Genomic DNA, 13,335 nt, shown 5'->3' with positions numbered 1-13,335 from the left:
AATAGACCTGAATAGATCTACACCAAGACAGTTAATAATCAGATTATCAAATGTCAAAGACAAAGAGAGAATCCTGAAAGCAGCAAGAGAAAAGCGACCCATCAAATATAAGGGAAGCTTGACAAGACTGTATGTGGATTTCTCAGTAGAAACCATGAAGGCAAGGAGACAGTGGTGTGATATATTTAAGATACTGAAAGAAAAACCGCCGACAAGAATCCTATATCCCACAGAACTGTCCTTCAAATATGAGGGAAAGCTTAAAATATTCTCTGACAAACAGACAATGGCAGAATTTGTGAACAAGATACCTGCTGTACAGGAAATACTAAAGGAAGCACTACAGACAGATAGGAAGACAGGAGTGAGAGTTTTGGAGCACAATTTTGGGTGATGGTAGCACAATAATGTAAGTACACTGAACAAAGATGACCTGTGAATATGGTCAAAAGAGGAAGATTAGGGGCATGTGGGACCCCAGAAGGAAAGAGGGAAAATAAAGACTGGGATTGTATAACTTAGTGAAACCTAGAGTGCTCAACAATTTAATAAAATGTACAAATGTATTTTTACGTGAGGGAGAACAAATGAATGTCAACATTGCAAGGTGTTAAAAATGGAGTGGTATTGGGGAAAAAATACAGTCAGTGCAAACCAGAGACTACAGTTAACAGAAACATTATATTATGGTTCCTTTAATGTAACAAAGGCAATATGCAAAGCTAAATGCCTGTAAGAGGGGGATATAAGGGAGGGGTATGGGACTCTTGGCATTGGTGATGTTGTCTCTTTTATTGTACTTTATTTTAATTTTATCTTTTGTTGCTTTTTTAGCTGTCATTTTTTTCTGTCTTTTTCTTGTTCTTTTGTCTCTCTACCTTTTTTGACTCTTCCTCTTTGTGGAAGAAATGGAAATGTCCTTATATAGATAGCGGTGGTGGTGGTGAATACATAATTACGTGATTAAACAGGGAACCATTGATTGTTGGACAGAATGTATGGTGTGGAACAAAACCATCTTAAAAAAATGGGTTGATAAATGAACCTTGAGGGCATTTTATTGAGTGAAATAAGTCAGACACAAAAGGACAAATATTTGTATGGTCCTACTGATATGAACTAATTATAATATGTAAACACATGGACATGAAATATAGGTTACCGGGATATAGAATGAAGCTTAAGAATGGGGAGCGGTTGCTTATTGTGAGCAGAATGTTTAACTAAGTTGAACTTTAGTGTCTGGAAATGGGCAGGGGTGACAGTAGCATGTTATTGAGAGAATATCTAATAGTGCTGAATAGTGTGAGAATGTGGAGGAAAGGGGCAGCTTAGAGTCACGTATGTCACCAGAAGGAAAGTTGGGAATGTATGTAACCAGAAGTTAAAATATGGGAATGTATAAAACAGTGAATCTTGTGATGGACAATGTCCATGATTAACTGTACAGATATTAGAATGCTCTTTCATGAACTCAAACAAATGTATGACACTATAACTAGAGATATTCACATATCTAATTTTTATTTTAATTTTGTTGCATGACGTTGACAAAAGTCCAATTCATAATAATAAATGTTTGCAAATGATAATACTCTTTAAAAAAAAAACTGATGGAAGCCACCCAAGACAAATACATGCATTTTATTGTAGCAAAATCTCTTCATTTAAATGGCTATAAAACCAAATATTGAGCCAATGTCTACAGCAATTAAGAACAGTGAGAACATCCATGGACCTCATTTATGGAAGCTAAACATTTAATTTAAGAATTGGTTGTTCCTAAATTATAGGCCTTCAGTAAATAAAAGCAGTTTGAATTTTAAAAAAAATAAAATGAGGGAGAGTAAGACATTCCCAGATAAACTAAACTGAGGGTGTCTGTCACTGCTCGACTGGTCCTACAAGAGGCACTGAAGAGAGTTCTGCAGGTTGAAAGGAAAGGACAATAGCTAATGGATCAAAGATGCATGAAAAAATAAAGATATCCAGTGAGGGTTATGGCAGAAGTAAATATAAGTGCCAATACTATTATTTTTTTGTTTGTAACTCCACTTTTTACTTCCTGTAGGATATAAAAGGCAAGTGAATAAGATGTAATGATAAATCAGAAGTTTGTGGCTCATAATGTATAAACATGTAATTTGTGTCAAGAACTACATAAAGGTGAGGGAATGGAGAGGTAAAGAAACATTTTATATATACTATTGAGACTAAGTTGGTATCAAAGCAGTTGAGATTGTTATAGATTTAGGATGTTAAATTTAAGCCCCATGGTAACCACAAAGAAAATGTTGGAGAATATACAAGGTCATGGAGGTGAAAATTGGAGTATAAGTTGCCAGGGTGAGAATCAGACAGAATCAGGAGTTACTGCTTAGTGGGGGTAGGATTTCTGAGATGGGAAGCTTTTCATAATGGAAAGTGGTGAAGGTACCACAATAATTTGAATGTGATTAATCCCACTGAATGGTATGCTTGGAATTGGTTGAGATGGGAAAGATTATGTTGTAAATATCTTCTGACAATTTAAAAATCAGTAAAGAAAGAGCAACCAAAGAGACAATGACAATTAAATGCAATACATGATCTGGATGGGCTCTAACAAGGGAGGAAAAAAGGCTCCGAGGGACATTATGGGGACATATAAAAAAAACTTGGAATATAGACTCTAAGCTTTATATCAAAGTTAAATTTCTTGAATTTGATAACTCCACTTAAGGTGATTACGTAAGTGAATATCCTTGTTCTTAGGAAATGTTCATGGCAGTTTTAAGTGTTCAGGGAGTTTGATGTACACAAACTAACATATTCAGAAAATGGATTGATAAATAGGTGGATGAATGGATGGAGAGATAGATATAATGATATAGCAAATGTGACAAAATGTTAAAATTGGTGGATCTCTGTATCTGGGAGTGGGTAGGGGTATGTTGGAGTTCTGTATGAGGTTTGTATTATTTTTGTAGCTCCTGTAAATTTGAAAATATTTCACAATTAAAAGTTTTCAAAAATCAGTGTAAATGTTAAAGTGCTAAGCCCCCCAGATCATTGCTTATATAAAATACTTTTGGGTGAGGGGATCAGGGGAATATCATCAACTTAGCAGTGGGATCAATTTCCTCTCTTCTCTCATGATTCTCTTAATAATAGAGGACTAGAAATATTTTTGTAAGTCATTGTTTGTTAGGATAGTGTCAAAATGAACAAAATTTTTCAGTTGAGTTTTTTTTTTTTTGACAAGTCCTGAAGGACTTGTTAACATTCCTTTAATTTTTATTGAAATGATAGTTATAAAAATCTAAAAGAGTATTGTAATATATATGGCATTGTGCTACGTACTGAAATATAATGCCTTATATTTTATTGTGCTTAATTTTCCATTGCTTGTATTGATTAAAATAGATTACATCTGCATAACCCTTTACTATTTTTTAAACTTTTAATTTTGAAATAATTATGGATTCACAGGAAGTTAAAAAAAGTAGTAGAATACAGAGTCACTTGTGCCCTTCACCTTGTTTCCCCCAGTGATAACATCTTATATAGCTGTAGTACAATATTCTGACCTAGAAATTGACATTGATGCAATACACTTAACTAGACTACAGATCTTGTTGCGTTTCCTCATTTTTTCATGCATTCTTTTGCGTGTTCTGTGCAGTTTTACCCCATGGATAGATTTGTGCAACTGCCGCCACAACATATTGTGAAGTACTTTCACATTCTCTCCCAGTAATCTTGTGAAGTAAAGACAGCTATTAACACACTTACAGGTGAAGAATTTAAGGTTAGCTAAAATCACCGTCTCATTAGGTGTGAAGAGGGACCAGATCTCCAGCCTTTTGATTCCTGGTCCCGAGCTCTTTCCTCTCTCGTTACTTCCCTGACCTCCCTAGCGCCTTACACAGGGCTAGTAAACCAGCGCCTCTTTAACATGTTGCTGCCGCGCCTGTATGTAATGACGAGAGCAGGTAAGGAGGTTTGAGATTGGAGACACTCCCAGGCCTTTGGCCCAAGCCAGTTCATCTGATTCGTGCTTGGAAAAAGCGTGATACACATTTTTCTGTTTGATGCTTTATTTATTCAGCAAACTTTTTTTGATTGAGTAAATCCTATATGCCAGGGATTGTCCTGTGCAGCAATTGACAAAGCAGAGAAGACCTCTGCCTTCATGGAGCTGCCGTTCTCCATCAGGATGCCTCGCATCTGAAAAGAATTGAAGAGTGACATATCAACCACCATACTAGGGTGTGTGCAGCAGCAGTAACCTATTGCTTTGAAGACTTTTACCTTAATTACCCCTATAGTTGTCTTATATTGGACTCAAGAATCTGTGGGTTAAAGACATAGAAACCTGTTCACCATATATTAAATTAAAAGAGCAGGTTACCAAACAATGTATATCATATAAAAGAGTGTAGATGCCAATAAAAGACCAAAATGTTAGCAGTGATTATTTCTATGTAGTATAATTATGGGTGATATTTATTTTCTTCTTTTTTCCTAATCCATCTTTCCTAAAATTTTATACAGTAACTATTATAAATTTTTATAAGACAAATAAATCACTTAAAATAAATTAGTGAGGTGGTGTTAGCACATTACCACATGTGAAAGTAACAGTGCTGAATTGTGCGTGTGATCAATTTCCTTTCTTCTCTCATGATTGAAAGGGGGAGTTTAGGGTCATGTATGTCTCTAGAAGGAAAGCTAGAGGATAAAATGTGGGACTGTATAACAGTAACCCTGCTGTGGACAATGAATGTGGTTAATAGTACAAATATAAGAATGTTCTTCCGTGAACTAGAACAAATGTAACTATTACAAGGGGTTAATAATAGAGTGCTATATGGGAAAAATACATCTAATGCAAACTTTGGACTATAGTTAACAGTAATATCTTAATTTTTCCATCAACTGTAACAAAGGTACCACATCAATGCTGTGACAAACTGGGGTTTTGCCAGTTTGGATGTATTATGTCCCCCAAAACACCATGTTCTTTGATGCAGTCTTGTTGGTGCAGACGTATTAGTGTTGATTAGGTTGGAATCCTTTGATTGAGTGTTTCCATGGAGATGTGACTCAATCAACTGTGGGCGATACCTTTGATTGGATTATTTCCATGGAGGTTTTGTCCCACCCATTCAGGGTGAGTCTTAATTGAATCACTGGAGTCCTATAAAAAAGTTCACAGACAGAAGGAGGTGCTGCAGCCAAGAGAGTCACTTTGAAGATTGCTGAGAGAGGAGCTGGAACACAACCTGGGATCAGTAGACACCAGCCACATGGCTTCCCAGCTAACAGAGGTTTTGTGGACACCATTGGCCTTCTTTTGGTGAAGGTATACTTGTGTTGATGCCTTCATTTGGACATTTTCATGGCCTTCAGACTTTAATTTTGTAACCAAACAAACCCCCCTTTATAAAAGCTAATCCATTTCTGGTATTTTGCATAAATAGCATCATTAGCAAACTGGAACATGGGGGTATAAGCGGTGTGGGTGTTTTCTTTTTATAGCAGTGAGAATGTTCTTAAATTGATTGTGATGATGAAAGCACAACTCTGTGATTCTACTGAGAGCCACTGATTGCTCGTACACTTTGGATGGATTGTATGGTGTGTGAATAAAACTATTTTTAGAAAAAATAAGCAAATTAGTGAACAACAAAGGACAAACCACATCTGGGTATTTTTTTCAGACATAGCTTTCATCAAACAAAGTAAGCTTTACTTGTTCATGCAGTCATTCCTTCGTTTAACAAATGCAGGTACTGTCTGCCAGGAACTGTTCTTGGTGCTGGAGTTACAGACTTGAGTAAGACGCAAAGCTCCTGTGGCCACAGCGTGGGCGAGGGTTAAAGCCAGACAACAGGCAGCAGCTGTTAGAGCTGATCGCTCAATGCGAGGCACTGCACCCGCCACTGATGCTTTTAACAGTTCAAACTCTGATGGGACTTTGACCGTTAAAATTAGTATTGTATTTATGCTCATCAGTTAGTTACTTTAAGCTTTACCATGAGGATGTGAGAGTAAGACCTCAAAATCTAATTAAATTTTTCTCTGAGGTCTTAGCAAGTTCTACGTTAAACACCTGAGATGCGTTATCTTGGCCAGTCAGCACCCTTCGAGGTACATTCTCTTGTGTTTTAAAGATAAGGAAACTGAAGCTTAGTACTCACTCATAGGTGATGATCCAGCTTTAACTTCAAATTTCTGGGTCCAAAGTCCACACCTTTTATAAGGTACACATCCAACAGATCTATTTGCTAAACCTGAAGCTATTCCCCTTATCGATGCCTATAGCACATATGTGTGCAGCAACTTGTATTTTCAAATAAAGGTGATTTAGTGAATTATAGTGTTCTTATTTCAGATCCTAATTTGTCTTTGTTTTTATTGTTTTGCAGAGAGACCCAATAATTGCAAAGCAACTCTTTGGCAGCTTGTTTTCTGGAATTCTAAGAGAGATGGATAAATTTAAGACCATGTCTGAAAAAAACAGCATTACTCAAAAGTTGCTCCAGGACTTCAATCGTTTTCTTGATACCACTTTCTCTTACTTTCCACCTTTTGTCTCTTGTGTCCAGGTAAAAGTCTGCACTCACTCTTCATAAAATATGCATTGTTTGCCTTTGCTTCACATGGCTGTGTTATAACTGTATTTGTTTCACAAGTTCAAGCTCTTGGTAATAACAAGATGTTTACCAGAGTGGACCACCTCTTCCTAAATGGGTAGATGTAATTTTTTGTATTATTTTCCAAAAACAACTTGCACATGACAAAATAATCAGCAGTCAAACTTAGTATAAAAGTGTTTCAGTTTGTAATAAGCTAATCCCTTCAGTGTTTTGATGGAACTCTGCATTCTGTTTAGTTGTTTTTCCTTGGGTAGTATTTCACTAAATTCTTTCCTGCCTCCTGGCTGCCTTCAAGAGCTGTTGATTGAACATATGCCTGGTTTTGTTCTCAGTAGCAGGGACAAAAATCCCTGTCTTCATACAACTTACATCTCTGGAAAGGAACTGACAATAAGCAGGTACATTAATACAGAAAATGACATTAGGTGGTGGTAAATGTGGGAATACTTGAGTAATATACAAGTACTAAAGCAGTGTAGGGTAGTAATAAAGCAGGTTAGTAGGCAGGTTGTGATCAGAATTGGGTGTGTGTGCCACTGTAGGTACTTGGAGTGATTGGAGAAGTCCTTTCTGAGGCATGATGTTTTGAGCAAAGAGCTCGTTCAGTTCTTTATTAAAGTCCTTCATTAAAGGCTTTCTTTTCATTATTATTTAAACATACTTATTGGAAGATTATTTTTATTTCATCTAAGAATGTTTTCATTGCCATTCAAATTCCAGGTCTTTGCAAATTCCTTAATAGAAAAAAATTGATTCATTTTAGTATTTTTTTACCTAGTAATATCCCTGAAGTAATTATAAAATTATATTTTTAAATATTATTAATCCACTAATTTACACTGCATTGGTTTATGGACTAATTGGGTGATAATTCCCTGAGATGAAGCATTAGTTTTCCTGTTTCATTCATCTTGATGTAGCATGAAACTGTGAGTATAGTTTCCTTTTATATATTAACTATGTTATTGGCTCATAGTTTTTAACTAGCATTCCTTCATTGTTTTTCTGGTGACCACACTAAAGATAAAAAGGGTTTGAGGAATTAAGGATTGAGTCAGCCACATTTCACAATGTTTCTCTTTACATTGTATTCAGGAGTAATTTTAAAAATCTTAATTCCTAATTTTGTCCCTATATTTATTTAAAAACTAGTTTTTCCATTGTTTTGGGAGAATCATTAACTGTCATTAAATAAATAAGTACTTTCTACTACTCACCTTGGGCTTGCTGTTTGGCAGTGACCATGGGCAAAGCAGCATGAATGCATATCAGTGCCTGCAGTTTGCAGCATTTGTAATCAGGGCTTTCTATGTGGGGCTGTATCTGAAGCTACTATTTGTTTTCTTCCCCCTTGACCATACTATGTTTGGCTTAGCATTCTCTTGAGGGTCTTATTCTAGCAAGGATGACTGTCTGTCTCTTTGAGATTTCCCTGCCCCACCAAGACTTTCCAAAATGAGTTTCTTGTACATAACATATCCTGTGTCTGTTGGATTCTCCTAACCATATCCTTCAAATTGGAGAAAAATCTTTTCAGCCATTTCCCCTTTGTTGTGGTTTCTGGCCTACAGACAATGATTTGGTGTCCTGCATTTATGCTATCCATTGTTTGTTTGAACAATATATAAAATACGGTTTTCTTTACATAAAGACGTGTTAATGGTCTTCTGTGTACCTCAGAAGAACTATGGAATATTTGAAATGAACACATGGCCCCTACCTTTAAGGAGCTTAAGATAGTGAGATAAAAATTCAAACAAAGAATATCATTATGAATTCCAATAAATACTCAACATTTAAAAATTAGGCTGCACTTTGTTCTCAGTTTGGAATTTGTAATAAGCAAAATTGCTTGGCTAGAGTTAATCTTTTATTCAGCAAATCATTTTTTATAAGTAAAATGGTATTGTGAGCAGGATTATATAGAACAGTCTTCTTGAAAATGGACTTAAAGACCTCATTTAAAGTATTTGTACACATTTACCTTTAATTGAATGATATCCTAACAATAGCCATTTATTCATTAAAACCATTTCATGAAAGACTTCTTTGTGGCAAACAGGACGAATGAATCCTCTATGAAATCACGGACAGCATTTTACTTACCACAATGTCTGGAGCCTAGAAGCCACTCAATAAATATTTATAGAATGAGTGGGTTATTTGAAAATTGAAAATATATTTATTTTTGAAATTCCATATTTAATGCTGACTCCTTTCCAAATTAGGATGGTGTTAGTTCAAAATATGACACCTCAATTAAGATGGACCTTTTACTATGTTTTTAATTGAAATAGATTTTTATTTTGATTTTCTTTCCTGTAGTCCTAATTCCTTCTAAGGGTGGCTAAATTTCTGGTGTTTTCCTTTTGTTTGTTAGCTTTGGAGAATGTATGTTCTTCATTCGTCCTAATGTGGAATTTAAGCTGGCCTGGTGGTAACGTGGTCAGACTTCATGTAGAGATTTGTGCTTGTTGGGGAGCGGCTGCTGGGATGTGGAAGGAGCCTGGTGAGATGTGTGTGGAGGGGCGATCCCTTCACTCTCTCCACGTGTGTGTGCATGCATAAATACACACATGGATTGGTTTTAAGGAAAATGCTGCCATACTAATATTATTCTGTGTATTGATTTGGGCTTTATTTTTCATTATTTTGGTGTATATGTGACTCTGCAACTGAAAGTTACAAAGTAAAGGTCAGTAGAATAATTCCTAAAATCTGCTATTCAAATAGTATTGAATCACCCCCTGGGGGAGTGGGGGATAGGTCACGTGGAATAACAGGGAGATGAGTGTACCCACTTTTTGGTAATCGGATATGAAATCCTTCTGTTTCAGCTGCTTTTCTCATCAGTTAATTTGGATAAATATTCTTGGACTGCAGTTGCTGGAAATGTAGAAATCTTCGTATTCTGCTGGTGGTTTTCTTGTTTTAAATTAATCCCTGGATTTGAAGCATAAAAATAAAAGGTCATTTCCTCCTTAGAGCAAATTAAATGTTAAAGGGGATTTAATAGCATTGCACAGAGAAACTTTTGGTGATATTGCTTCTTGCATCATGACTTTCTTTTGTGTTTCCTGAAATAAATTATTCGCTTGTAAAGATACGGTCCAAGAACCACAGTAGCGGCCTGTGTTTGTGGTTCCGCAGGAGGTGAGTTGCCGACACCCGGACTTGCTGAGCCTGGAGCCGGCCCCGGTCAGCGTGGCCTGCCTGGCCAGCCTGCAGCAGCCCGTGGGCATCCTGCTTCTCGAGGAGGCCCTGACCCACCTGGCCCCTCCGGAGCCAGCAGCCAAGCACAGCCGGGGAAGGTCCCGCCTCTCTCCTGACGTCCTCAGGTGGCTTGAACTTGCCAAGTAAGCTCTGCGATCTTGGCACCACAGGAGAAGACTGAATTTGACCAAAGCAAAATAGAAAAAACTTGGCTTCGTTGGTAGAAAATGAACCAGTAAAGTTTCTAGTAACACGTCTATGAAATTTCTTGAAAAATCTTTCAGGCTCAGTACTATTCCATGCATCAAGCATAGTTGCCATGAGAAGGAACATCTTGCTTAATTAAACCTGTTCATTCTCAGTGCATACAATCTTTTAGTCTCAGTGTTGTCCACCAACCTTAATTTCCTGTAAAGTGTGGCTCTAATTTATAGTTGCTGATAACTTATGTGTTTTTTACTGCTTTGCTAAACTGAACAGAGGATGATTTATTATTTTCAACAAGGCTCAACATTTTAGAAACACTTTAATCCAATTAGTTTTATTTATTTATTTGGGAAAAACAAATCCCACTTTGTAGTTACGCCACGGTGTCTGTTTCTTCCTTTATCTGTTTTTATAGGAAAGCCAGTTCCTAATTCTGAAGCAGGATATTTGATTAAGGCTGAAATTAATTTGAACTTCTGTTTCATAGCACTGGTTTTTAGATCCATAGGTTCTAGGAGGAAAGACAGTAAAAGTTAGGGTAGGGAAACTTGTGCTTTGCATTGTGCCTTGTCCCATCTCTCTGTCTCCATGAGCACTGTGAGCATGTAACGCACTGTGCCAGCTTCTGAGAGGACGAAAATGAGTCAGACACCATCTCAGACTCACAAAAACCAACTGTCTGGTAGGAAATATATGCACCTATAGACGTAACTCGTAGCTCGAAGTAGTAGGGACTAAGTCCTGTGTAGAGAGGCACATCATAAAATGATAGGGCACTTCAGAAGTGCATCTTGGCTAATACTGACTTTACTCAAGAGCCGTTTTTATCTTATTGATTCAGAGGTATAAGTGAACAGAAATAAATATCTGTGTAACTAGTATTTTCAGAGAGTGAGAAACCCATATAATATGTATTTGCTGGGTTAAAAGGGCACAACTTTTAAGGACCTAAGCTTTTAAACAGTTTTTTTTCTTACTTTGTTAAACACTTCCTCATAATTTTCTGTATATTTTTACATTCCTTGCAGAGTGTTGTAAACATAATCTAGCCTTTTCTTGATACCTCACGGTCATTTTGACCATCAGTTATAGGTACATAAATAGTAGCCTCAGGACTATTGTAGGGTGTGCATAAGGCTCATTTATTTTGGGGGTTCATGGAACATGTTTGTAACTCTCATCTCTTCCTTGACTTGGACTGTGAGCTGTTATTCATCCGCCTCCTAATCACCTCTTCCTCTGATTTTTAATCTTCTGTCATCAGGGCAATAAGAGAGCCGCATTTATTGGACTTTTACCTAACTTTGGAATCAGTAGACTCAGAGAGAATCTGGGGGAAACTGGAAGATCCCAGGAAGAAGCAGTCACTGGCTGGCTGGTCAGGGGACTGCAGGTTGTTTGATTATGGAAGAAATGACTTTTGTTGAAACTTGAAAGATGGAAAAAAAATTTTTAGGTGGGGAGGGAGCAAAAACAAATTTAATATCTACTTGAAAACATCTTAAAGGGGAAGCTTGGTTGACAGGGCCAAGCCAGACTTCTGTTAAGATGAAGAGATGAATGAAGGTTCTAGCACATATTAAGGCTGTAAGGAAATCACTTCTTGACAGAAGTGAGATGATCCACAGAGTCTGGATAAATAACATTTTAGGTATATTATTTAGTTAATATAATGTGTGACATCTTGATTTAATATCACGTCATTAAAATAAATACTTATAAAATTTTGGGACCTTCATTGATTTAGACCTTTTTGTTTTGTTTTGTTTTGTTTTATAGACTGTATAGATCAATTGGAGAATATGATGTCCTCCGTGGAATTTTTAGCAGTGAGATAGGAACAAAGCAAGTTACTCAGGATGCATTATTAGCAGAAGCCAGAGGTGATTATTCTGAAGCTGCTAAGCAATATAATGAGGTAAAATTGACATCTAGCAAATAATGTCTTTACTTAAGCATTTTGTTCTCTGGATGAAAAAACTGTTAGCTCTAGAATTTAGAGCTTTATAATACTTAAGCTTTATGGTCATTCCTTAGATTTTACCCAAAGGTTAATAGCAAAGAAAGGTTTCATAATAACAAAATGTAAAGTAATTATTGTTGTGTCCCTTACTCATTTCAAGAAACCATCATTGAATAAAAGAAAGCATCTCATAAATTATTAGGTACAATAAAACTGTAAAATATATTTCTATATGTGCTATTATTATACAGTTTTGCTGAATGCATTGTTATCCTTTAGTAAGTGAAATATTCATTTATAAAGAAGTAAAGAAAAGTGGTTTGGGGAAGATGATTATAAGTTTAATTTTAGACATTTTGTGTTTTGAGTTGCCAGTAGCAACTAGTTGAAAGTCAGGTTCTGTGACTTAAGAGACTGAGCAGTTCAGATTTTAAAATCCTCTGCAATTTTCTGCAAATAATCATACTCTTCTTCATTTTAAGAACTTGTTAAATAGTAAATAACATGTGGTTTTGGTTTTATTTACTGACTTCATCATTAAGTTTCTCAGAGCAACGGCTTCTTCCAGGTTAGGATTCTTATAGCTCAGAATCTTAACTAAAAGATTCCTTTGTTTTTACTCAGTTTTATTCTGAATATTTTCTCTTCTCTCTCACCTTGTTCATAAATCTGAAAATCCCTGTATTTAGTATGAATGTCATACCACATCAGTTTTACATTTTTTTCATTCGTATCCTTTCCAACTCTGTAAATTAATCTTATTAACTTTTCTTTGCCAGGCTCTCAATAAACAAGAGTGGTTGGATGGTGAGCCTACAGAAGCAGAAAAAGACTTCTGGGAACTAGCGTCCCTTGACTGCTACAACCACCTTACTGAGTGGAAGTCTCTGGCATACTGTTCTACAGTCACTGTTGACAGTGCAAGTCCTCCAGATTTAAACAAAATGTGGAGTGAGCCGTTTTATCAGGTGTTTGAATTATTTTGTGGTCCCTGAAATAAATATTTTAAGTGGTGTGTTTTCTAATTAGTATAAAGTTGTTTAAAACTTTTTAAAAAAAACAAGGCAGTGTTGTGAACCATAAGGGTATTTATATAGTCTGAATCTCCCCCCTCCCTCCAAAAAAACTCCATAGTATTGTTAAATTTCTCCATTTATGTTGAAATAAATATTAATATCTCTGATGTCATATTATGGAAGAAAATTTTCCGTTGCGTCGTCTCATGTTCCAGAAATGTTTCACTGGGTCCCTGTGACTGCACACGGGGCTCACCCTGATTCCTAGGTGAGATGTCTGCTTATTCCCACC

General features: G+C 36.3%; 1 protein-coding gene across 1 annotated transcript in view; it reads left to right on the top strand.

The window, feature by feature from the left end:
- Positions 1–13,335, top strand: part of PRKDC (protein kinase, DNA-activated, catalytic subunit) — a 228,453-nt gene that overhangs the window by 165,103 nt on the left and 50,015 nt on the right. The window contains exons 62-65 of the mRNA XM_037802445.1: positions 6,414–6,593; positions 9,795–10,000; positions 11,844–11,982; positions 12,807–12,995. Coding sequence (XP_037658373.1) covers positions 6,414–6,593; positions 9,795–10,000; positions 11,844–11,982; positions 12,807–12,995 — 714 coding nt within the window. The remainder of the gene's footprint in view (positions 1–6,413; positions 6,594–9,794; positions 10,001–11,843; positions 11,983–12,806; positions 12,996–13,335) is intronic.

This window comes from Choloepus didactylus, chromosome 14 (genome assembly GCF_015220235.1).
Source record: "Choloepus didactylus isolate mChoDid1 chromosome 14, mChoDid1.pri, whole genome shotgun sequence".
Lineage (NCBI taxonomy): Eukaryota > Metazoa > Chordata > Mammalia > Pilosa > Megalonychidae > Choloepus > Choloepus didactylus.
The sequence above is the reverse complement of the archived record's forward strand: the minus strand, read 5'-3'. Positions and strand labels throughout refer to the sequence as shown.